The 26,264-nt window shown below is 40.9% G+C and overlaps 1 protein-coding gene and 1 non-coding gene across 3 annotated transcripts in view; both read right to left on the reverse strand.

The window, feature by feature from the left end:
* Positions 1–21,686, reverse strand: part of utrn (utrophin) — a 178,977-nt gene extending 157,291 nt beyond the window's left edge. For both annotated transcript variants that reach the window (XM_053337172.1, XM_053337171.1), the window contains exons 1-5: positions 21,289–21,686; positions 19,255–19,422; positions 3,833–3,894; positions 2,146–2,238; positions 706–783 (exon numbers count right to left, since the gene is read on the reverse strand). In XM_053337172.1, coding sequence (XP_053193147.1) covers positions 706–783; positions 2,146–2,238; positions 3,833–3,894; positions 19,255–19,327 — 306 coding nt within the window. In that variant the 5' untranslated portion in view covers positions 19,328–19,422; positions 21,289–21,686. The remainder of the gene's footprint in view (positions 1–705; positions 784–2,145; positions 2,239–3,832; positions 3,895–19,254; positions 19,423–21,288) is intronic.
* A 3,194-nt stretch (positions 21,687–24,880) lies between these two features.
* On the reverse strand, positions 24,881–24,963 carry trnal-uaa (transfer RNA leucine (anticodon UAA)). Its single transcript has one exon. It is a non-coding gene; the product is annotated as a tRNA-Leu (tRNA).
* Between the last annotated feature and the right edge of the window lie 1,301 nt (positions 24,964–26,264).

The following is a 26,264-nucleotide window of genomic DNA, read 5'->3' on the forward strand; positions in this document are numbered from 1 at the left end:
TCTAGATACAACATTATACTCGTGATAAGTGTGGACAGCAGAGATGTGTTGTCTCATGACTAATACATGACGGCAAAGTCAAGCACATTTCAGTGATTAATGTGGTTTTAATACTTTAAAGTAGAAAAGTCAAGTATTTTTACAATATTTATTTTCAAAGAAATCTTAAGGCTTTATTTTGTTTCCCTCAGTCAGCAGACTTTACAGGCTCATGGGAACTCTGGCCTCATCTGCAAGCTGACAGTCTCTGGCTCTTGCAGGAGTTCCATGCAAAGTCCAGAGCCCACTGCTGAGCTGAAGGCATTTAACACAGAGAGGAGGCAGGACGAGGGAGTGAAAGAGTTATAGGGGCAGACGGACAAAGACAGATAAAGAAGACATTGCAGACAGAACGGCACATTCAGAAGAAAAGCCAAAGGAGAACACGTCTACCTTTGTATTAACAGGAAGTGCTACAAGTATGAACCAAGCTGGTAAAACCTGTGCTGGCAATATATCAAGTCTACACGTTTTACTACAACAACTAACAGCTAATTATAGTGTTTATTTTAGTTCCCTCTGTCTGGCTGATTAATCAGAGCAATCAACAGCTGCGTGGCCTTCATGGAACCTGGTTAATAAGAATTGGTTTGTGTGATACGGCTAAAAGCATCCACAAAACTTCAACTGATGTGACAACAGCACCAAAAAACAGCAAGCACTTACATTATTTTGATGTAGGACTTGCAGTACTTTGTTGACGTTGTTCAGAGCGTGTACTCTGGTGGAGCCTCGCTCTTTGGTCTGAGGAAGAGGAAACATAACACAAAATCAGCTGACAGCATGTTCACAGTTCCTTTGCCAATCATAAAGCTGCAGGGATCTTTGTCAGTTCATGAAATCACCTGAGATTAATGGAGTAGATTTAGAAGAAATAAGTTTCAGTTGAATCAATGACATTCATTTACAAACATACATTCTGTACACTCATGGTCAAACAAGAGACTGAAATGTATAATGTGAGGCATTGCTCTACAAAGAAAAGATATGTCAACAGAGTGTTTCTCACCATACATTCATAACACCCATTACCCTATCAGCAAAGTCCACAGGCCGACTTATGGAAAGAATGACAGCTGGATGAACGGCTGCCAAATGTGAATCCTTTTTAAATCTTCACATACCTCAAACAGTCATTAGCACCCAATTATAGAATTAGTATTTTGTTATCAGTGTGTGTGTGGGTGTGGGTGTGTGTGTGTGTGTGTGTGTGTGTGTGTTTCCGCCTGCATGGCATAGAGACAGATGGCACTTAGTACAGCTGCAGGTGCTAGACAGTAGATATGCTGCTGAAGGGGTGACAGCGAGGTGACACTGATGATAAAAGAATCGACAGTGACACAAAAATGTGTATGTGGATGCAAATACATATCCACACGCACATACATACACAGTGATGGGACACTGAAAGAAATATATGAATCACATTCCTTAGCTCAAACTTTCCTCAGCTAAAACTTTAGTAAGGAAAAACTGAAAGAGTCTTACTGAAAATAAAACCCATGAAGAAAATACACACATGAAGAAATTGTCAAAAGTTCAGATAATGTCAGAACATGCAAAACTGATGAAACTGGAGATACAATACATTTGAAACACATCTGTTTTTAATTCAGCCATTTCTATTTCAGAAACCAAAAAATGATCTGCTAAGGGCTAATGCAAGGCTCTAATGTTTACATTAGATTTAGTTTTTTGCATGAGGTAATAGATGTGCTTTTACTGGCTTGAGGGGATTCAGCAGTCTGCCGTCAGCTATGAAAAACATTGCACTCCTGTAATTGAATTGCCAACAAATGCATATACACATTGGTGGTGTTGAAATCCTTGTTTGAAACCATTGTTTTAAATATGTTGCCCTTGACGTTCAGTTTGATAAAATGCGCTTGCACAGCAATCATGTTTTCTTCATGCTACAGCTCAAGCTCCAAATGAACTTCAAACAGGGAGAGCCTTAAGTTTGCTGTTTCCAGTCATTGTTTACGATGCAGAAGGATTGATAAGATGGATAAAGAGTACTGAAACAAAAACAATCTCAGGAATTTTAATGATGTATGATAAAAAAAAAAGTGTGCAAACCTCAATGCACACATACAAAAAACTCACCAGGACAGTGCCAGTGAGGCCCTCCAGCAGGTCCAGCAGCTTCCTCCCATCCCTCAGGTCAGAGAACATATCTTTGATGGGCGTCTTACCCGTCTGATTGGAGAAAACCGCACAACTGTTAGGTACTGATCCTATCAAATAACACACTCAGACATTTCAGAGTTAAAATATTAACTATGAATCAACATTTTAATCAACTCAGGATATGTGGACGTTTTAAACTTATTTGCATTGTAAAAATGATGGCAGATGTCAGGTTGTCACTCGGTGGGCTAAAATCAAGTGGGCTAAATCGTTTGACAAGGCATAAAATAATTATATAAATGGCAGCTGCTTTTAAAAGTAATGTCTGGCAGGATTTAGAAAGCACGACAGAAAAGAAGAAGAGAAATGTTAGTGGGCCATAAGAACTACTATCATAGCCGTAGACATTCAACAGTCTGAAAAAAGCTAAGGTAAGATCAGGTTGTGAAACTGAGAGCTGTGGAGATAATGTTCCCCTGTCTGAGGAGTGCAAATATTTAAACAAGGCCGCACATATTTAACACAATTCTCTGAATTGTTTGTTTAGGGGAATGATGAAATATAAAAACAGGACCACACATATAAAGCCATTAGCTCTCACACAGAAACGACTGCTGTGTGGAATCGTAGTCGGAGAAATGTGCTGAAACTACATGATGTGTTTAGTGCACTGAGAATAGCACCATGATTCAGTTTAACAATACTTTCAATGCTTTTTTACATATTAAGATTAAATATGGCAATGACTTATCATAAGCAGCACAACAAGTTCAACAACATACATACAGTGACAAGTAAACACTTCAACATTATGAATGAACTGTTCTGATAGTAGCCATTGCTGCTTGCTCCAGTTCATTTCAGTTCAGTTCAGTTCAGTTCAGAGCTTTATTGTCCCTCGAGGGGAAATTTGGTTTACAGTGACAGTACAAAAAAAACCTAACACAACAATCATAAATAAATAAATAAACAGTGACAGAACAAACATCCTCTCAGCATACAGCACAACCAAACTTGATAAGAACAATCACAATCGGAATAAGAGTAGAAATGTCAAAAAAGTCTCACCACACGAGCAATGTGATTAGGAGTTGTACAAGATAACTGCATTGATTGCATAAAGGAAAATGTGTACGTATTTGTGCGTGCTTAGGCCTAAATCTCCGTCCAGACAGCAGAGGAATGAATTCCTCCAGAAGTGTGAGATCAGAGCTGGACAAGATTGACCGTGCTTTCTTTAAAACACGCCTGTCAAAGATCTCTGAGGGAGAGAGCTGCTACATGCCAATTATCTTACTGGCTTCTTTCACTATTTTAAACAGACGATTTTTCTTTTTTACTGACAAGTTTCCATAAAACCAAATTAAGCAAATTGTTAAAATTGACTCAATAAAATAAAACCATCAAGGCATTTCACCCTCTTTAACAAGGAAGAAGTACAACATGACAATAGTCTGCTTTTTTAAATCAGAAATAGACTAATTATTTAAGAACTGAAATAACCTACATTTAGTGCAACCACCCCTGTCCCTCCTCAGAAACCTTTATTTCAATCTAAGACAGATGACGCATGTATACGTGATAAAAGAATTATTTTTTTATAGTGCTGTTAGAAACATGTTTTAGTGTGTTTTCACTGGTGCCAGAAAGAGTTTTATTTTACCTTGGAGAACTGTGCATTTATCCATTTGGTGAATGTTTTCTTCTGTACTGTGTCATGTTCATCTGTGGAAAAGAAAGAAAGAGGAGGTGGCTGTGAGACAGGTGAACAGGTTTATCAAAACTTGACATCAGCAGCAGGTACAATCAGTCTCTTCATGGCAACAGCAAAGGAAAATTGTTCACGTTTAAAGTCAATTTCGACTTGTTTATTTCAGGAACGTACTGGCCGCATTCACTCTCTCTGACATGCTGGTTAATGGTAGTTGGAGCTTAAAGGCATCATGGCTTAAAAGCATCAGGATCAATGTGGGTGGAACATCCAAAAAATTACACACATTTAAATAGGAACAAACTGTAGGCAAGAGGAAGCATTTGGATGATGTGTATAAATTGTCAAAATGTCAAAAGTACAAAAGGACAAAAAACTCTCTGTTTGCACATGTGCTCCAGTCCTGACCCATTTAAATGTTCCCCTGGTATCTGAATCCAGTTGTGCAAATATTTCACATTTTCTCCGGCTCGACTCCCTACTCCTCCTTTATTCTCTCCAGCATGGCACTCTAATAAGGCCTCATTGTGTGTCAGGCAGAGGGTCAGCTGCTTTGATGTGCCTGGGCGATGGTTGGCTCCTACAATGCATTAGAGTGGCCCATGTACTTGCATCAGTCATAACTTGGAGTCAAATAAAATGAAAGTAAATACAACAGACTTTAAGGGGCCCTGGAAAGAATTCATCTTGCAAATAAGCAGACACAGTCGTGTGGTAAACAATCCCAGGATATACAGGATGTTCCTCAAGTTTGTGCTTTTCCTGTATGCTCCTAAATAACCAGTTCATTAAGTTGTCACATTGTTCCAGAGTTGGACACCTGAGGGAGTGGGTTCAAAAAGATAAATGTGTTCACATCTGCTTCTAAGCAACATGACTGAGGTCCGAGACTGTAACCTGGGGGAGGAGAAGCTGTAAAGTGTGTGAGTGCGTTTAAACTGCCACTGTCATTCAACTAGCTGCTGTGTAAAGCACCATGAACTGAACAAAAGGTCAAAGGTTATGATCACCAGCCCTAGCGGTCGTCGGCTTCTTTGTTTGGGGTGTGTGGAGTGTATGGTGTCTGTGTGTGTGTGTGTGTGTGTGTGTGTAGACACGGGCTGGGTGACAAGGGGCATAAAAACAAGTATGTACTGCAAAGGGGGAGGCCAGAGGTGGGGGTGATGGAGGTGAAGAGGTGAGAAGATGAGATCAGTGGAGTGAGTTTTTACTTTTCTGAACCCATTGACAGACTGTAAAGCTCCTTGAGGCTAATTTGTAATGTTGGAGAGCAAACAAAACTGACTACATTTGAAAGAATTGGGGGGGGGGGGGGTTAAGCCACTGCTTCACCATTTGAAAAAACAAGAGTTGTCAAAAACGTTGGATATAGCAAAGTTGCCATCAAGTATTCTTAGTATTCTTATTATTTGCACTGTGTTCCTTCTCTGTGTTACTTTCTTGAAAAAAAAAACAATGAAGCTAAACACTGTCTAAGATCCTCTGGAGAACATGTTGACCCATTCTCCACATAAATCTCAGTCAGCAACAACAACACCTCAAGGATTCTTTCTTAAGAGGCGAAGAAGACGAAAGGGTGAGGACAGAAGAGGAACACAGGAGACGATGGGTAGGTACCATAAGAACGGGCCCAATAAATAATGGCAATCAATTACACTGGATAACGAACTGGTAGAATGATTGAACATGTACTGACAGACAAAGACGAGGAGCAAAGAATGACAAACACACCACAAGACAAAACAACAAAAAAAAAACTTGGAGAAAGGCAAGGAGAGAGTGCCAAATAGATTGAGAAAGGCAGCCAGAGGGAGAGAAAAATGTTGGCAAGAACTTTGAAAAACAAGGCAGAGTCAACCACGAGGAGTAGGATAGGTATACTGCAGGTATGCTTTCAACACAATATCAATTTTCCTTTAAAAAGACAAAAAAAAAAGCCCATGTGGAGGCCTCCTGTTCTTACAGCCTTATCGGCACCCTGTGGAGGGCCTCTGAGGCCCCCGAGGAGAGGGTCCCTGTTGGCTCAGGTCTCCTGGGTTCTCCACCTTACCACCTTGACAGGACAATGCACCCAATTCATGCACACTGCTCCCCCTCAATCTGTCTGCTGCTCCTACTCACCACAGCACAGGAATGTCTTGCTGCTGGACAGATCAAGGCAGCGGCACAGCTGTGTGTGTTCAAGTGTGTCCCAGAGAGAGAGTGTGTGTGTGTGTGTGTGTGTGTGTGTGTGTGTGTGTGTGTGTGTGTGTGTGTGTGTGTGTGTGTGTGTGTGTGTGTGTGTGTATGTGTATAAGAGAGAGAAATACCCTTCCCAAGGGGAGCATGAATACATCATTACACGTGTCTTCTTATGTCACTTCACTTAACACTATTTACATACATGCGGCCACACACAAGTACTCCGGCCTAGTATGCATGTTACACACCACTTAGCTGTGTGGATGTTTTTTGAATCATATAAAAGTGTGAGGCTAAGTTGTACACAGTTGTGGTCACTGATCTTTAAAGGGACTAGCCAGTGGTAAGTGTGCTATTCTGATGCATTTGAAGTTCCAGGTTTAGCTTCAACTGCTTGCAAGCTTGAATCAATGTAGCCTAAAGATGAGTAAAAGTGAGAAAGTGCCAGATGACTGGAATAATGTCTTTTAAAAGCAAGAGATACAAACTGTCTCCTAAATAACATTGCACACATGTGTCTTTGTGTACAGTCTACCACTTTCACCTGATTCAATCCTGCATGTTTACCTTTAACTGCTGTCAGCATGTCATCTTGACCTGACATACATTTATACCAACAAAAGTCGCCAATAGAGGCCTTGGACTTATCAACTAATGTAGTCCTTGAGATGAAAACGTATCTGCCTTCTAGTTATGTTAATGATTTCTAATGTAATCAGTTGAGTGTAAAAGAAGCAGCTAACCCAAAAAGATTGGTTGTAATCCTTTCATTCATTAAAAAAAAAAAAAAATCAAGCAGATAAGACAATTCATTCGAGATCCTGGTTTTCATGACGTTGCATTTATGCCCGGCCATGTTCAAATTGACTTGCAATAATCTAGTAACACCGGCAAAAGCTTTTAATGGAAGTCTTTCTGGTTCACTTGGTCATATGATAAAGATATCCTATCAGCCCAGTGAGCAGAAAAGAACAAACTCTAAGAGCCTAGCGAACAGTTTTAAACACATTTGTATGCAGAGCAAATAGTCGACCCCTGTCAAATGATCAAATGTTCACATAACTGATCTCACACACACACAGTTATATACAGTGTGTATGTGTGGGGGCGAGGGGGGTCGCAGATTGACACACAGGCAGTGCAGAGTCATGTACAGTGAATGTGCTGAGAAAGAGCCAAACAGCCAAACAGGATGTGGTGATTACATCAGGAAGAGTAATCCCCTCTGTTATCTTCTCACAGTTCAATGAGCACACACACGCTGACAATATATTGTATGTACACACACGCAAGCTCACATCACAGCATGAAGACTGCAATGTTGTGTTTCAGATTATATGCAGGTCAAATTCTCTTTCATTTGTACTAATTAAAGTGACAAGAGTGTAATATTTCCTTGACCTTAAAAACACAAGCACTTCGGTCATAGATGAATCAACTTTTAAATAAGCCAAGGCAATACGTTCTGCAAAACTCACCCAAAAAGCATTTATATACACATTTATTTTTCTGAACCATGACCATCATCTGTCAAATTGCCCAGCTCTTCCCATTTCCGTGACCCAATGTTGACCAACATTACATAAGCAAGCAGCGCGAGGAGAGAAACGAGCTGCTGACAACCCGCAAAACATGACAAAACCCAGCAAAAAAAAACTTTGACAGAAACACACTTGTTCACCGTAGAAGCCAGCTGGGAACACACAGGAGACACATAAAATATACAACTCCGCTCTCCCTCCCTCCTTCAACTCACAGGTGGAGAGAGCCTGTGACCACACAGCAGGGAGGAGAGTGTATATGTGTGTGTGTGTGTGTGGTGGGGGGCGGTGGGGCGGTGGGAGGCACTGAGGTGAAAATCAAACAAACCATGGCAGGATCACACTGTAAACATGAGAGCTCGGAGCTTAGACAAATAGAGATATTTAGAAAGTTTAGCTGCACCAGTGAGCAGCAATTACCTTTTGCCAAGTTATACTTAACAGTTAAAACTTAACCTTCCCCTCAGCCCGGTCATTGAGCTTTAAAATCCATGTGGGGTCACTGACTGAATAACTGGACGTTTAACTGGGAAAATACAACTGAGATGTGTTTCTGAAAGCTGTCATGATGTTCAAAGTCAATGCACCAAAATTAAACTTATTGTACTTAAGTGCATGCTTTTTTTTTCTCACTTCACTACTGATGAAGCATGAAGGTGGGCTCATCTTGGAACAACTCTTAAGGACAGGCAGCACTCATAAAAAAAGCTTCCCAGGGTGAACTTCACCTTGATGGGAGTGTAGTAGGAGGCTCAGCTGTTGCCACACACACACACACACACACACACAGAAAGTGCTGCGAAATGACACTGACAGGCTTTCAAGTCAAACCCCGTCCATCATTAAACTTACACGCCCGCAAACTCCCCCCCCCCCCCCTCCTTTCCTCACACACACACGCGCTCAAATCCTCTTTGCAGTTTGATTGCAGAGATGTGTTTTATTTTGACTCTGTAGGTCTGAGAGGAATGCATAGAATTCCTATAATTTCACATGCATACCTCCCTCCTCCCTCCAGTGGTCACTTGTCTAAGCTTGTCCCAGCCAGCAGAGCCTTGTTGACACTCTTCCCTCGCTGAGATCTGGGAATTTGTAAGGAAAACACTCCAAACGTCCAGAGAGATTAAACCGTATCGCCACTTAGCAGCCTGAAAAACACCTTTGTGTTGTGTGTCGATGCGTGCATTGGGGCAAGTAATTAAGGGTGAAAGAGAACGGCAAGGTGAGGGGGTATACTGGGATCTGGTAAAAAAAAAAAAAAATCCGAGCACAGGATGATGAATCGTAAGCAGCGAGCCAGGTCCTCTACAAAACGGGAAAACTGTGAAACTCAACACCACACATTAAAAAAAAAAACTAATGGAAACCAGAACTAAATATAGACATTTCAGATGACGCATGGTACAAAATGTGTATGACATAGTGCACTACTACTACTACTACTAACTCACAAGTATGGAGAGAGTTGGGTTAAAAGAGTCTAACTAGGTTCTTTATAACACCCCAGATCAAAAGCAGTTAACTTAAAAACCCAGCAACCATGCCTGGAATTCAAACAAAGCTTGGAGCTGCACTTAACTAAAGCCTCTCTGGGATAATGTAAATGCATTATTCAAAGACATCATGGGATATACTGCTCCAAACAACTGTTCTGTGATGTACCTAGAGAACACTGGGGAGGCTGTACAATGAAGATAACAATTCTACTTATAGTCAGCAAAGAGAAATACAAGAAATTGGTATAAAGCTAATCCTCCACGGAAAGAGTAATGGTTCAAGATATCTGTTCAGTGGAAAAGCTGACAAAGTAACATTTTCAACAACACCTGCAGAGTGGATCATTTACATGAAGAATGACGTCAACAAATAACTGAACTGTTAAGTTATGGAATAACTGGGAATGAGAATGTGTACATGTCCGAACTGCCCGAGACAACCTGCTCTCTTGTACTTGTTCAGTGTTGTATTGTTTTGTGTTATATTATAATGAGTGTTGTATGTGTGTTGTGAGCAGAGCTGAAAATATATAATAAAAAAAAAGAAACAGGAAAACCATCAATCACAGCTGCAGCTAATAATATGAGAGTGGATGATTAAACTCCTCTCTCAACTCTATCCAGGCAATTCTTCACAATCCAAATCCAAATATTATTTTCTATTAAATGTCTTAAAGTCTATTATAGCAATCATTCATCCGCTATCACACAATGGGTTTGGTTACTCATAGAAGAATGTGTTTGTATTTTGAAAACTGATTGTTAATATAAAGACTTACCAATATCCCATCTTTGTAAAAAAAATCAATAAATAAACACTGAGCACTAGATTAAGATGTCCAGAGATATTATTTATAATTACACTCAATATCAGAAATGATGTAAACATTGCAGTGCCTTGTGGGAGGAAGCACACACTATACTAAATAGCAACTTCTTAAACTGGCAAAATGACAATCCACTTGAAAAATGATTATCTTGCTTTGGCAGCAAATATCTTACTCTATCCAACCGGTTCAAAGCTCACATACGCCTTGATCAATTTGCACAGCGGCACTAAAAACACACAGCACCACCTGTAACACATGTAGCTGCCAAGAGCCATGTGTCACACACCTGTCAAAAGTTCCTACCTCTGAGTTTGAGCCCATACTGTGCCATCTTTTACCATAGGATGCCAATACGCTGATCCGAAGAATCACCAAAAGCAACAAAAATGTTTAAAAAAAAAAAGAAAAAAAAAAAGAGATAGACCGGAAAGTATCAGCAGGAGAGCTGGGGAGAATCTGACATTCCTGCCTGCCTCTCTTCCTCTGTCTGTCGCTCCTTGACCAGAGAGGGAGGAAAAGATCAGAAGAATGCAGCAGCAGGAGAAGGGAGAGAGAGAGGGAGAGAGAGAGAGAGAGAGAGAGAGAGACACATTGTCAATGAAAGGGAAACGGATTGGGGGCAGAGACAGAACAGGACAGGGCAAGCCACGGGTGGGGAGTCATACTGCATCGTGGGATAGGGGATGAGCGCAGATAATGCACACAGAGACTCTGTTCAGCACAATCCTAGCATGCAACAGGACAGAATGCAAGAGCCGTCACAAGATGGGAAAAAGAGACAAAGATGGGCATATCAGCCACCGATCAAACAAAGACACAACACGGGCTGTAGTGGAGGCAAGGTGATTAGGAGAAGGAATTAACTCTTATCTGCATAGATGGAAATCAACCAACCGAGAGTTTGGAGCAAATATCGACCCTACGTATAATTAATTAAACTTATCCTTACTATTAAACTACTACTGTTAAACACAATTCTGTAGCTGTCACAAGCAGGCGCACAGAGGAGGTGGAAAATATTGACTCGTTAAATGAGTACAGTGAAGTCCATCAAAGTGAGAGAGAGAGAAATTCAGCAGCGTGGAAACATTTGCACTCTCGACTCCGGGGTTTAACGAGATGTGCTGTCAGGTGTGTGTCGCCCAGCAACAGTTACATTTTTTTTTTTAAAGTTTAAAAAGGCAAAGATTAACGTACCGATCATCACGTGCAAAAAGTGATGCATTTACTTTTAATTACAAAAAGCCACAAAGTACCACATGACTGAATCATACACCTTTATTTACCATTCATGCACCTTTTTTTGCAAGTTTTGCAGTTTCTAACGTTTTATTTCCCCCCAGGGTGGGCCTTTTTCCTGTACGATGACAACTGAGCATTTCATTGTTAAGACATGAAACATAAATATTCACTTGAATAAAAGATGGATTTTTAAGTTGGTGTAATCAAAATCGACATTGAGTTGGGTTTTTAAAGCGCTTTCAACTCATAAAAAGGACGAAGTGGCTAGTCAACTGCTAAACTGAGTGCATAAACAGCTTAGCTCTTAGCAATGCGTCCTTTAAACTGTACGTCTACGTCCTCCACAGATGTACTACAGATGTACACTCACCTAAATCAACGCTGTTTTCATGCTTCCCTCGCCTCCTAAAGAAGTTACGCTTCCTCCACGACATCCACTTGCTCAAATTCATGATGGAAAGTAAGTCTCTTTTCTTAAAATCACATAACGTAACAGGAGGAAGAGATGAAAAAAAAAATTTAAAAAACTAATCCGGAACAGGAAGACAAGGTAGTGGTGGGAGAGTGACAGATGCAACAAAGAAGAAAGAGGAAGTTGAGGTGTTAAAAGCACTGGGTGTGTTTATTTGGGGCGCTGGGCTGGCTTCTGTGCTGTGACATCACACACACACACACGCACACACACACACACACACGACAGGAGGGTGAGTGACAAGAGCAGCGGCTGTTACAGCTCCTCAATTAAAAGGTAAGTGACAGGTGACATAGATGTGATATTGTGTGTGTGTGTGTGTGTGTGTGTGTGTGTGTGTGTGTGTGTGTGTGTGTGTGTGTGTGTGTGTGTGTGTGTGTGTGTGTGTGTGTGTGTGTCATATGCAGCGCTGCAACTGACAGCTGATTCTCCCCTGAAAACATGCAGCTCTCACTCTCCCACGTCACAGGAAGCGACAGGAGATAAACATGACCTGCCGTGACCTTAACCCTAACAACGCTCCGCTGACACTCTGAGCTACAAACACTCCCTTTGTGAGCATTTACATGAAAGAAACAATTTAACATAATGACACACAGAATAAGTATCCCAGGACACACACAGTCACAAAAAGTGACACAGCTCCTGACATTTAACGCAGCTCTGTGAGCCAGCGCAGTGGAACAGAGAACAGGGCAAAGGCTCGAGTCCATTTGCTCATTGACATATTTAGTCAATGAGGGGCAACTGAACAAACAGCTCTATTCCCACACAGAGAGGGTGAAATAGAGAGAGATGAGAGGGGGGAGGGGGGTAGAGTGGGGGGGGCAGAGAGAGAAAGTTATTTTTCCTGTGTTTTGTTTTCTCTTTTCCTTTCCTTAACAAAAGAGGAAGTAGAGGAGGAATACCAGCCCCGGTCCACTCGTGACCAACTTCCAGACTCTGATTGAATTAAATTCACTTCCTTCCTTAGAGAGTCGCAGGCAGAGGGTCTGGTCAAAACTCGGAGAGGAATGAATGGGTGAGGCTGGTCTTGGCAGCAATTGAAGGGACCGGAGACCAAAGGGGACTTTCCACTAGGCTGCAGCAGTCATGAACCCACAGATAGGCGTCCCCCCCCCCCTTCTGTCATTCCATCCTCACACACCACCGCGGGAGCACCCGTCATCGAGCTGCTTGAGTGAAGCTGCGCAAGTGCGTGTATGCCATCATAAACATCTGTCCCTCTCTCTCTCTCTCTCTCTCTCTCTCTCTCTCTCTCTCTCACTGTCTCTCACACACACACACACAAACACACACACACACACACACACACACACGAGGAAGGCATGAATGAAACCTTTTATTTCTTACCAGTTCACATGGAAAGTAGGGACAGCAGGCAACAATTGATATTATGATATTACTCATTTTATTCCTTACAGTCAGGAGTCTGAGGTCAAGCCAGAGGGTCCTGTATCAAGGATGAAAAGATCATGAGCTGACCTGGCCATGTCTCCTCCCCCTGCCGGACCACCAAAGCTTCCTCTCCCACAAGCCAGAGAGACCACACATGATCTACTCTACATGACGACTCAATCAAAGATGGTTACACGCTTGTGCTTTTTAGTCGTAACTAGCAGGCATCACTATGCAACGCTCAGTTTATATATATATATATAAATGAAACCTACATTGGACCATCACTCTTTGATGTTCAGTGTGTTGCAGGGGTTTGTGATAAAATTGTGTAATTAACTTTGTTGTTGTGCCCCGTTTCCCTCGGCCTCCCTCCTGATTATCAACGTTGATTTCAGTTAGTGATTCCTCCACCGTGCAGTCAGGAAAAAGCAAGAGGCACACCCTTTTATCAAACATCAGTGTGATTTCATGATTTGCAGCCATACTATACGTGGATATACTGTCAAAGCAGAATTTGGTATTTGCACCTTTTACACTGTATTTCCTTTCCATTCCTTTAATGACTTTGTTGTAATGATTATTTCAACATGATCAGGACCAAGAAATCCAAGATATTCCATCACTTGAGAAAACAAATGCAAAAACACAAAAGACAATCAAATCAAATCTTCGTCAATCTGACAACATATGTGTAGCATTCTGAAATTGGTACTATGTGAGAAGACATCAATAGATAGAGAAACCAAATAGCTGCTTTTCAATGTGTTCAAGGAGCGATGGTTAGACTCTCTGACCCCCATGTGTCCTATATCCGCCTCAACTTTAATCTTTCTATTAAAAAAAAAAGTGGTGGTGGCTATGGTGACTGTACTTCTGTCTCATGCACACACACACACACACACACACATATACACACAAACGGAGCAGATGAGTCAGGGGTCTAGCCTACATCCAAGAGATGGAAAATGCACTTCCCACAATGCCACAGGCCTCCACCCTTGGAAAGTAGTAGTTTCCCATGTCTAAATCCACAATATCTACCTATCTGCAATCATTCTGTGCAGCACTGCAGGAATACTCCCTCCAGGTTGTGATGCATCTGCAATAGTCTGAACTACTGAAAAACCTGACTACAGTTTAAAAATGTTTTATACTTTTGGTGCCATTTTACGGGGTGTATGAAACAGTCTCACAAACTTCTAACGATGACCAAAAACCAAAAAACCATCAAGGCTATGAGAATGTAAACATTTCAGTCCCTTGAAGTTATTTACTCAGAAGTGAAAGATCACTGTAGCTTTAAAGGGTTAATCTGAACTCTCTCCAGGCCTCAGTCTGTTTTTTTGTTTTAGTAAATCCTGTCATGCAAAGGGTCAGAAGGTAGATTGGGCAACATGGCTTTGTAGGCCTAATGAGCTCGGAAAAAGGGGGCAGAGAAAGGGGATTTAAAGCAGGAGGGTTTGCTTTGGAGGGGGGAAAAAAGGAGATTCACAGATAGAGGGGACTGATTTGTGTGTGTTCAACAACCACAGGAGCACTCAACTTCAAGTCAGATCTTTTTCTTCCTTTTGCCGGCCTTCTCTAGAAGAGTTTAAATGTGATCTGGGCTGGGTGGAGTGTCTGTATGCTGCTGGGTGCACACACTGGGTGCTGCTGGGTGCACACACACACATGAACACTGACCAAAGAGGCAGAGTCCCACAGACAACCGCACCCAGGGGAGATGTTTTGGCCAGTGCCTCCATTCCCAAATTTCCAGTCAGGATTCTGCAAAGCATGTTTCCCTCCCACTTCCCAGGCAGCCAGATTCAGTCAAAGACACTCGTGCTATATATATTGCTGTGAAGATGAATCCAGCTGCATTCCCCATGGACACTTCCCTGCCTCAAAGTCAAAATACACTCATGAGAACTCTCAGCGGCCGTAGACTCATAGATGACTGAGGCTAAAACACCAGAAGCGAAGAAAAAAACAAATGAAGGTCGTGACATCTAAGAACGAAGGGGCCCGCCGGAGTGAAAGCTTCATTGTTTTGATTTTGGTTCCATACTACCCACACATGCAGATGCACACACCCATTTAGTATGCAGTCACTGACAGCATGAAAAGTTTTTACTGTCCTAGCTAGGCAGAAAACAGCCTCCAGATAACTTCAATGTTTCATCCAATTATTTCCGAACCAGTAATCCAGTCTCTTTACACACACCAGCTCAAATATTTCCATTTGCACGGTCCACCCTGTTACGAGAGGCCAAGGCTAGAATTAAGCATACATGACATGTAGCTGAGCTAGTATGGTGACAAGTCTTCAGAAAAATCCTCTTACCACACCCTCCACACCCTCTGTTCAGTGTGCAGTCACAATCACATTCCCCTTCTCTTGTTAGATACAACAATATTTTCTCCATTATATTAAGCGTCACACCCAAATGATAATGTTTAAGTAGATGGGCCTGCGTGTAGCTCAACAGGTAAAACTGATGAGCTGTAATCTTTCAGTATGTTGTATGGGAGTGACAATGTTGATCTTGCGTTTACAAATGCTCAGATACACACTAAATAATAATAGGACCGTGAGAGAAGAGACACTCACATAATGAGCAGACACAAGACAGAAACAATGGAGAGAGATTAAGAAAAAAAAGAGCAGGTCAGGTAACAAGAGCTCTGAACGTGTGTTTTTTGAGAGAGCTCTTCCCCTCTAGAGCTCTCAGGTGACAAATAAACCAAAAGGAGAAAAAAAAAAAAAAAAAAAAGCTCAGGTGAGTGTCCATTATTGTGTAATGGATGTTAAACAACAGCCCGTAACCCTGTGGATGATATTTGACCTTTCACATTTGTCTGCATTCTGGAATGAGCTGGGGGAGGGTAAGTGCAGCCAAGATAGGTAGATAGTGTTGTAGGGGTGTGGAGGGGTGGTTAGAGGGGGGGGGGGGGGTTGGAGGGGTTATAGGCTAACCCAAGCTGATCTTTGTCAAATAGTGTTTGCAAGCACTCTGTAACATCTGTTTCAGCCTGTTTAAAGCTGCGGTGCCACACACATCAACAGCCTATGGAGGTCAATCTTAGGGCTGTAACAAATCATTCGTTTCATTAATGTGCTGATGTTTAGAAAATAGAAGAAAAAAAGATATAAATTGTTCAGCACATACAACTGGTCGATGTTGCGAATGTGTTTCTTTTAACCTGTCGCTCTGCTTGGCTGATAAAAAACAGGGACAGGATCGTTGCCTAGCTGCTAAAAGACTTTTTTTTCCCCAGATGTGTTGTGTTCTCCAGCTTCACAAGGCTCTACACCCAGCACCCTATTCCCTCAGTCCCTTATTAAACATTTTTCTCTCTCTCTCCCTGGTCCATTGTGGGCTTACGTAACAATTTGACACGCTAAAAAACATGAGCCGCCACCCCCCACCCCATGCCCCACGCCCCTCAAGAAGGCCTGAGTGCACATACATGTCTGTGGAATGGACTGACCTCCATCACAGGAGGCAGAAGAACAACACACACACACACACACACTAACAATGATCTCACTTTAGTGCTGGTTTACAGATGGAACTCACACCGGCTGAAATAACTAAACCGGGGCTTTAAAATAACAGAATGTGCTCACTTGCTCCACAAGATCAGCAATAACTTTCTGCCAGTCAGATGACAAACAGACAGGACTAAGGTGTGTGTGTGTGTGTGTGTGTGTGTGTGTTTGTGTTTGTGCACGCCGTGAGTAGAGGATCCGCTACTGTGAATAAATCTGTCAACCATCCACACACACACACACACATGGTGGCCAGCACGGACATCACATGAACAAGTGCGCTAATGCTTTTCTCGCAAAGGCTCGTCTCAGCTGTGAAAACATCCTTCCACCTGCCCACCCCACACACACACACACACACACACACACACACACAAGCTTGTCAATCACCTCTCAAAGCCCTTTCTCATCATCTGTCTTCCCTGTCTCAATTTCTTACTCGGACACCACGGGCAAAACACAGGTTTGTTTCTACAGTTTTGAAAGCTTCAGCACTTGAGAGCGTTTTGATTTGTGAAGCCGTGAATTGTGTGAAATGGAAAAAAGAGCAGGTGTTTTATTTAGAGGCGGGGGAGTCATATATGGGCCACGTGTCCTGGTAAAAGATGTTTCTCGATATGTCTCTGCGCTCTGAAGTTTGCAGCTGTTACCTGTGGTTTAAACTGATTTGACAGATGTCACTACTGTCTCTAAATTATGAAATAGATCACCTAATTTCCATTTTTAAAAATCACTGAGCCACGGTCTGCAGGTTATATTGACGCAAATGTGCTCTCCAGTATTTTGTGGGTTGATTTAGTGAATGGCTAAGCTACGCTGCTAAATTTTCCCCTCTTTGCCATAAAAGAAAACATTACTTTTGGGGTTGCTAGGAAACCTGAATCTTTGTAAGAAAAGCATTGTGGTCTGTAGACAAGCGTTGTAAATTACAAACTCTGTCGGCACGGTGGAATTCCTGGCACGGATTCTGCCAGCTTTCTGAGGCTGGGCTGGCGGGGAAAGCTGGCACATGGACCAGTTAGGACGGATAAAAACACTAAACACTCTTCTTCATACTTTTTCTGCTGTGTTTAAAGATTAACAACACAGTAGAGAGAGAGAGGGAGAGAGAGAGAGAGAGAGAGAGAGAGGACAGATGAGTTGTGGGCAGGAGGACTTCATCATAGGCTGTCAGACAGGTTTCGAAACCCTGACATCACAAAATCACAAGCCAGCACATTTTGAAACTGGGTAAAGATGCCTTTTTGTCATAATGCACTACATTACAAGTCACACTATCCAAGAAATGTCTGTGGAATGAAGTTAGTGGTTTAAAGAGTGGAACAAAGCACAGATAATCATTTGTATTCAAAGCGATGATTTCCTGCCGTATGGTGACTATGACTTCAGTACATGTTTACATAGATGGTCATCAATGTTTGAACGTGTTGCTACCAGGTTCATTAACAGCTTCTACCCGGCTGTTATCAGACTGCTAAACACAATAACACATCACTTACTGACTGTGATCTGTCTTTTTCCCTCATCCATAATCAGACAGCTGTTATGCAAATGTGCAATATTATGTATTTATGTGGATGTTTACATTCTCCACATCTTGTACATACTTGTGCAATGTCCAGAAATTAATTATATAAATTATTTATTCAGTTATATATCTATTTCTGATTTGAATTTTTGATGCTGTGCTGAATGACAAGAAAAGGAACCTTGAATCTTGAAATGCAAACTTCACTTCATCTCCTTTGCTACATTTATTTTTTCTATTGTAACAAGTGTTCATTCATTCATTCATTCATTCATTCATTCACTATGAATTTATCATTACCATCATGCACGGAATATGTTTGTTTTGTAATTATCACATTATCACAGCTCTATATTAATTTGATGCATAAATAGTAATCAGTGCACTTTTGTTCATGTGAAGACTGGTGTCCTGACAAATTAAGTAGATGGGTGCTTGTTAGCATACCAACATCTTTTTGGTAGACACTTGCCTTAAAATGGTTTAGCTTCCCTCTTATTTTCTCACACCACTATTTATTGTCACATCAACACCATCTTAATTCAGTGTAATCAATGTGAAATCCTACTCCTAAGGCATCAATGAGTTAGGTCTTTTAGTAGACATGAGCAAACAAAGTATTAAGCAGTCTGTCTAGAACAACAACTTGTTTGTCTGTCTATCTGTTTCTCACTCTCTCTTTCTCTTTCTCTCTCTCTCTCTACAGCTGGCGTCTATAAAAGATTAACCTATGCAATGAAATGATCCACTGAGAAAGGGTTTACAAGGTGCGGCTCCTTAGACCCATCCCTACATTCTTGTCTCTACTCTTTTTCTCTGCTACCATTGGTCACCTTTTTCTGTTACTTTCTCTTCCTCTTTGCAAACGCGTTACTATATCTACTATCTCTGCTTGTCTTTGTGCTTGTGGTGCTTGCTTTGCCTCCATGGGAACTGAGGTTAACCATGCACAACAGGATTTCTGGCTCTGTCACTGTTTCCTTTCACTCACTGCTTTTATGCACGTACGACATATTGTTCATTCTTATGTGATATGCTATCATATCAAGGACACATATTCTTACACAGTGTGTGACTATTTGAGTGGAATAAACACCCCAAACTGAAAACAACCACACAAACAATGGTCATATCTATTAAAAACATACCAGATCTCCACTTGATGATGTCGTTGAACTCGTCATTGGCTCCTCCCTCTGCAATGTCACCATGCGACGCCATGGCAACTAATTAATCCAATGCTTTAAATCGGTGAAATGGTGTGATATATAGTGCCAGGTCTCTTGACACAAGGTGTAACAGCCCTCTTTCTGCACCTGAAAGTGAAAATCAAAACTTAAAAACGTGCACTCAATTCAGTAGTTGCTCAACTTCCACATTCACATTCATGCCCACCCATATCTTTTTGTTTTAATGTGACTTAATCCCAAAAGAATGTGTGTAGGTGATGAGGTGTTAGACAGGAAAAACATTCAAACACACTGTGGGTAAGATTCAAGAAGAGTCTGCACCACTTGAAGAACCATGCAGGTTACTGAGACAGCTGTTTGAGGACACTTCTATGTCCACTCATCATCACTGGTAAGGAAACAAACCAGCCTCACAGCGTGGACTCAGGTTAACAGCCTCTGCGTTGATTTATGTGTAAAATGAAATCCTGTAATTGATGCTGTAATAACTGACAATCATGGTTAAGACTTTTGTAACGCCTCGGCAACAAGCAAGCCAATTAAGTCAGTTTGAGGTTGAAACAGCCAAAAAGTGTCAAGTAAAAGAGGAAATTGGTCTTCGGCCAACCATAGACATTTGTTTATGTGTGTTTGTTTTGCTTTGGGTTGGCCCCCGGTAACCATCATAGACCCTCAAAGTCTTGATGTTTCTATAGTCAGCAACATTTCAATAAATACACACAGCTGATTGTAATCACACGTATGTCCACGAGAACATTTTGGCAAGTTCCTGTAAAAACAAACTAATATTGGACTCTTGCAGTGAATCAGGGGTATCAGTTGATAAGATTTAGCATCATGCAACCAAGGGATGCAGTTTAAATGTTATCAAAAACTAACTCCAAACAGCAGCAAACCATTGACTCTGAGTTTCTATTAGGAGGGGGTAAATGTGCAATTACTTCATATTTCTAATCCGTTGTCATGTGATGAAACTAGTACATGTCATTGTGGCTTCTTCCTGTGGTTCTCAGTTTCACATGTGTGCTCTGTCTCCAGTCATGACTTAACATGCAATATGTGCTAAATGTTCAATTTGACCTCATGAATATGTTATATTGTTGCTGCTGCTGCTGTTGCTGGTGCAGTGACATGACAAAGTGTAACAGCACAGGTTATTTGTCAGACAAATTAGTTACACATTGATGCATGCTTCAGTGTAATGCCTGAGCTCCACTTTGAAGAAGAAGAAAAAAAAAACCTCAACCATGATCACTCCCCAAATAGCTTATTAGTTTTACCATGAAAGGAGTTTATGTGCAGTTTTATCAGGCAGTGCTTGTATGGTGAGATACACTTCTTGAGAGATGATGCAAGACCCAAAAATAACAACTGTAAACTCAAGGAAAAGGCAGCCTCATCTATCTTGCTGGTGTCTTTTTCAATTTCAGTTCCTCTCAATGTGCTAGTACTAGTTTTGACAACAGAGATAAACAACTGAAGGGTTTCAATTAGCCACTTTATCCTGAACTCTCTGAAGCTGTATATTTCAACAGTAGTGTAGCAGTGCTGTACTTTATAGTTTGGTTTGATTTTAACAAGAGGTGGGTGTAAACGCCTTCAACCAAGTACATTTAAAGCACTCCATTGCTGTGTTAATCTGATGAGATTACCACCTTCCTGACAATAAAAACATAATATATACAATACTGCATGAAAGAAACATAAAGGGACTTGAATTCTTAATGTTTTTTTCGTAGTTAATGTTTTATCTGGTAGGTGTGGTTGCAGTATTTAGATCTTGCTAACTTTTTTTATCAAGCAATTAGAAATCTGGCAGTAGTGTAGCCTCTGGTTTAACACTGATAGTTTGAGAGCTAATTTCAATGTTTTAATGAATACTTTTTGACGGACACTTAACCGTAAACTACCTGCTGTGCTGTGTTGCTTTGATACAATGAGGGTCAACATTACATGTCCGAAACATTTCAAGAGCCCATATCACACACTCACCTCTGCTGTCACCAAGGAGTCAGGAGACGTGGTCCCTCAAAACAAGTCCAAAACGTGAAGAGTGTGGATAAACTAATGAAGTGAGGCGTAGTGAAAAGTTTAAAAAGTGCATTGATCCAATTAGTTTAAGGCATTTTTAAGCGGTACGAGGCTTCCCTCTTAACTAACTAAAGCTAACTAGTGAGTGGTAAGTGAGAACCGTCCTCAAGCGCATCCAGTCTCCACAATGTGCCAGGAAAAAAAAGCTTTAAGAGACGCCTTTCTGCAACGCAAAGCAAAGCCCAACTATCGTAATCTTAAAAGGCACACGGCAGGCTGTCTCTTTGGTAACGGGTAGATTGTTATTACATTTCACGGATGAACACGGCACAACTGTGGACTCAGGTCCCACAACTTTGTTCCCGTTGGCTACTTGACGCCAATTTTCTTTTCTATTTTTTCCTAGGACGGCGAAGACATAACCCACCCTTCTCTGCCCCTGATTGGTTAGTACATGTTACCTTCGTTGGTTGGGTTGGTTTGGTTTAGGCATTAGGAGTGTGATTGGTTAGTACTGGAGTTAGAATATCAGGCTAAGCCAATCAGAGGTAGAGTAGGGCGGGTCATGACTTCGCCATCCTAGTAACAACAAAATTGCTTATTTGAGTCCCTTCTGGCTGCACCGATGTTAAGCAAGACACAATTAGACAAACGTGATGGAGATTTTGAAGTATATCCTTCAAAATTAAAGGGTGGAGCTTTTCCAAATGTCGAGTAAGTGCCACAATCACACAACTAACGCCAAAATTATCGTCGGTTTCCACAAATATTTTTGGAATAATTATGCAGTTTTACAACCACTAGTACCAGTTTAATAACGGGTTTACTTTAAAGCTCTCATTGATAAAAACCTTGACATTCCCTGTAATGTATTTATGTATTTTTTAATTACCTTCATGACGTAATTTTGTGACCTAGTGAATCGATTATGTAGCATTTGCTTTTGAACTGACTCTATCTTCCCTCCCAACAGTCAGCATTTCACAAATTAACCACGTTACGTTTATCAGGTTTACTTTGAAGGTCCTGACAGGAAGCGCGGTGCTCGCAGTGGGTGTCTTGGCACAGCTGTGGTAAACTTCCCTCTGGCTGTAAAAGTTTTCCCGACGCCGAGATGGAAACATGGCGCGGTGGGCGTCACGTGACGTAACACCAAGGAAACCAGTGATTCCCACAAGAAACCCCAAAATGCTTTAAACCAAACTGATTGTACTCTTTCCCGTATAAACGCAGTATTAATTTACTATTTAAACTAAGCCATTCGACCCAAAATGTTTGTTCTATTGAAATGTGCCCTATAAATTTACACACTAATGTTGAAGACTATTTACAGTGGTTGAAGAAGTATTTGGCTCCTTGAAATAGCCTAGTAATATCATGATAAAATAAACTAATCCATTCCAATAAAAATAACTGTTTTCAAAGGCGTACCTGAGTACACAAGTATCAGCAATGTACTTCACACATAAAAACTAATTGTACTCATTATGAAGCTTTAATGTGATTCAGTGTTGTATTATAACATTGGATTGTTATGACTAATGCATTAATATGTAATCAAATTCTTAATATTGTATTTGGTTGAGGTGGAGAAATGTTGAACTATACGCAAGCTATACATATATATATACAAACACATATACATATCCACTGTTAGGTAGATAAATCCATAACTGAATCATAAGCTGTTTTTATTAACTGGTCCTGTTTTGTATGTAAATCTATTAGATAACTAACAACTAAAACTTATGTGAACAAATATAGGGCAGTAAAATGTACTGTGCAATATGTCAATGAACTTTATGTATATAGCACATAATGCAATGCAAGAGATTTGCAACAAAAGAACAACAAATAATCATAATTTTTTCAACAAAAGTATTCATACATAGGAATATCAATAATAAAAATTACAGAAATAATCATAAGAACAGATCAGCAAATATCATTAGCATAAACACTCACACCACCACCACTTGTATTGTATCAGCTTTCATTTTATTATACTGAGTGAAGTGTTGGCCTGAAAAGCAACAACTTTTTCAGTACCTGAGAGGACTGAATAATAGATTAAGGCTCATGGAAAGAGTCTCTGTGGCTTTGGGGATGTAGAGATGTTGATCTTCTATTGTAAGGCCTTGTCCTTCTCCCTCCCTCTTCTCAGTTGTCAGGGCTCTTTTGTGGATGCTTCCTCGCACAGCTCACAGAAGAAGCTCAATTTCACAAATTAGTGCTCTGTAAAGCCTGGAACACCTATCAAGTGACACATATTTGTTTGACGGTGAGTAGATCGGGAGTGATGGGACAACCTGAAATTCTCACCTGTACGTCCAACAGATTCATATGTAAAATGAGGTCTTCTGTATTCCTGGCTCCGATAGCCCTCTGCAACTTAACACACATTGATCTAATGCAATTTGTCATTCTGGGCTTTTTTGATAAACATGTGATGCTTATTTACATTTCATGTGTTTGTGAACACTGCAGTACAAAAGACCAATACATAAAGAGAATTTCAACAGGTTAAGGAGCTTTCAAAAGGCTTATTTTCCATCTGCACTACTCAGATCTACGTAACTACAGCACAACAAACTTTGAATGCTGCTTCAGAAGAGGTGTAGCTATTTTCTGTGAAGTGTTTCCTGTGGCAGATGCAGATGACTGGGTGTCCGTGTGTCCAAGGCATCGCCCTTGCAATGAAATTATAGGGGTGAGAGTGTGGTAGCCTTCACTGGGCTGATGCAGGACTCCAGCCCAGAGGCCGCTAGAAGGACTTATAGCGCCCTCTTCTGTACTAATGGTGCAACTACTACTAAATGATATATCACGTTCACTTCAGGGACTTTACTACTCAAATACAGCGCTAAATAACACCTATTCAGTTTATAAACATGTTCCCCACAATCACCTCCACATTCACCAAATATGCCAGTGTACGGATACTTTCACAGTATCGACCAGCAGTAGATGGGCTTGTGCTTCAGAAAAAACACAGTCACAGTCAACTTTGTAAAACACAATATTATATCTATTATCTGCTGCTTTGCACATCACCGTGTTATTGATTGAGCTTATCATGCATTGTTTTACCTTCAATACAACGTTGTTTTACAGTCTTGATCTTGGTCTTGATCAATTCACTTGTCATTCTTACAGACTCCTCACTATACAATAACCGTATTTGTATTTCAGTAAGAGTAGACTATTTAGTAAAAAGGTAAAATTGATATAGGCTAGAGCATTTTACAGTGCCTTTCATTAAATGATCACGGTAGATAATTGAAACATTCTTTTTTCATTAATGTTCATGTTACGTTGTATCGCTTCGTATGGAAGCTCGTGTGGTATTTGCGACTACAAACTCCGTGGGAGTGCTGTGTTTGAAGCCGGGTAAAGTAACCGGAAAACCTACCTACTCTGTTCGACATACCATGTATTGTTTTGCGTGTTACTGGTATGTCACGATGCCACCCGTGATCAGTAATTGTTGACTGTACCTGTTGTGATAGTCTCCGGCAATTTAATTATGCTGACCGAGACACCAGCAAAAAATTACCAGGAGTGGGGTTCGAACCCACGCGGACATATGTCCATTGGATCTTAAGTCCAACGCCTTAACCACTCGGCCATCCTGGTATATACACCGCATCCCGCCACAATTCCACTTGAAAAACCACTCTATGGTACATTAAATAATCCGAATTGTCGTTAATCTTCAAATAATCACGTAGCTATCAAGAAACGCCAATATTAGAGCAGTTCTCTTTCGGCAATACCAGTGAGGAGGACGGCGGTGCTAGCGCAGTGTTAGCAGCTAAACTAGCGGCTAACTTTAATAATGTCTCTGCTTTAATTTACCGAGTGAACTTGCTAGCTCGTTGGCAAGACAACACGATTTTTACAAACTAGCACGACAACTTCGGCTGTGCATATGACATATATAAAATGTGCAACCAAAAGCCATAAACGCCCGCTTATTGGCTTGTGAACCTCTGCAATATATCTATCGTCGCCACTCGAACGTTACATTTATGTTATCTGGAAGCTGCAGCTAATACTGTTAGCATGTGCTAACTGACGCCACAACGGGTTACGGTAATAACACGGTAATTTCAGCCATACATAACAGGGTGTTCAGCTAATGTTGCCACACGCCGAGCTTTAAATTCAAAAACAAAAAGATAAATACCAACACAGAGCACTTGAGCCTTTACATTCACTCACGAAGTCATGCATGAGGAGTTTGCATACGAAGTTCCAGGAAACTTTGGAGACATGAATGAATACATCGTGGATGCCTTTTAACTTGTCAGATTGGGCACGCGTTGGAAATCTCCACATTCACTCTCTCTCCGAGCAAGGGTTTTATCATATTTGGACATTGTTTATTTGGAGTTGTCAACAGCTCGAGTCCAAGGAGCAAAAGAGTCGGCAATAAAGGCTTGGTGTTGACTTTTAACTATCCTCCGTGGATTACAGGTGTAATATTTTTTGAGATATGGAGTTCTGGAACCAGGAGGGTGGGTGGGTTGTATCTGGGGCTGTGGCTTTTGCTATGATTTCAATATATTTGTATTTAATTATTTATTTCGCATATATATTTAATTTTTTTTTTCTATTTCATACCTATTTCCATTACTTATTTTTCACTGGCCTTCTAAAATTTCTTTTAGATACACTAAAAGATACACGGACCATACTGCTGTATATATTTCCTCCTCTAAACTAAATGGATCATCTGTTGACATACATCTTACTCCCAGGAAGTAGTTTAGATCAGCCTATGTCAGTGGATCATGTGACATGTCTGCTCTCCAGTCTGAAGTTATATTAAATTAATTAATAATATTTCTAACTTTTAATGCCTCAAAACGTAATATTTCTATGTTTCGAGTCTTATACCATGTCTTTAACTTATCCTGTTCAGCCCATAATTG

Source organism: Scomber japonicus, chromosome 17, assembly GCF_027409825.1.
Source record: "Scomber japonicus isolate fScoJap1 chromosome 17, fScoJap1.pri, whole genome shotgun sequence".
NCBI classification, from domain to species: Eukaryota; Metazoa; Chordata; class Actinopteri; order Scombriformes; family Scombridae; genus Scomber; species Scomber japonicus.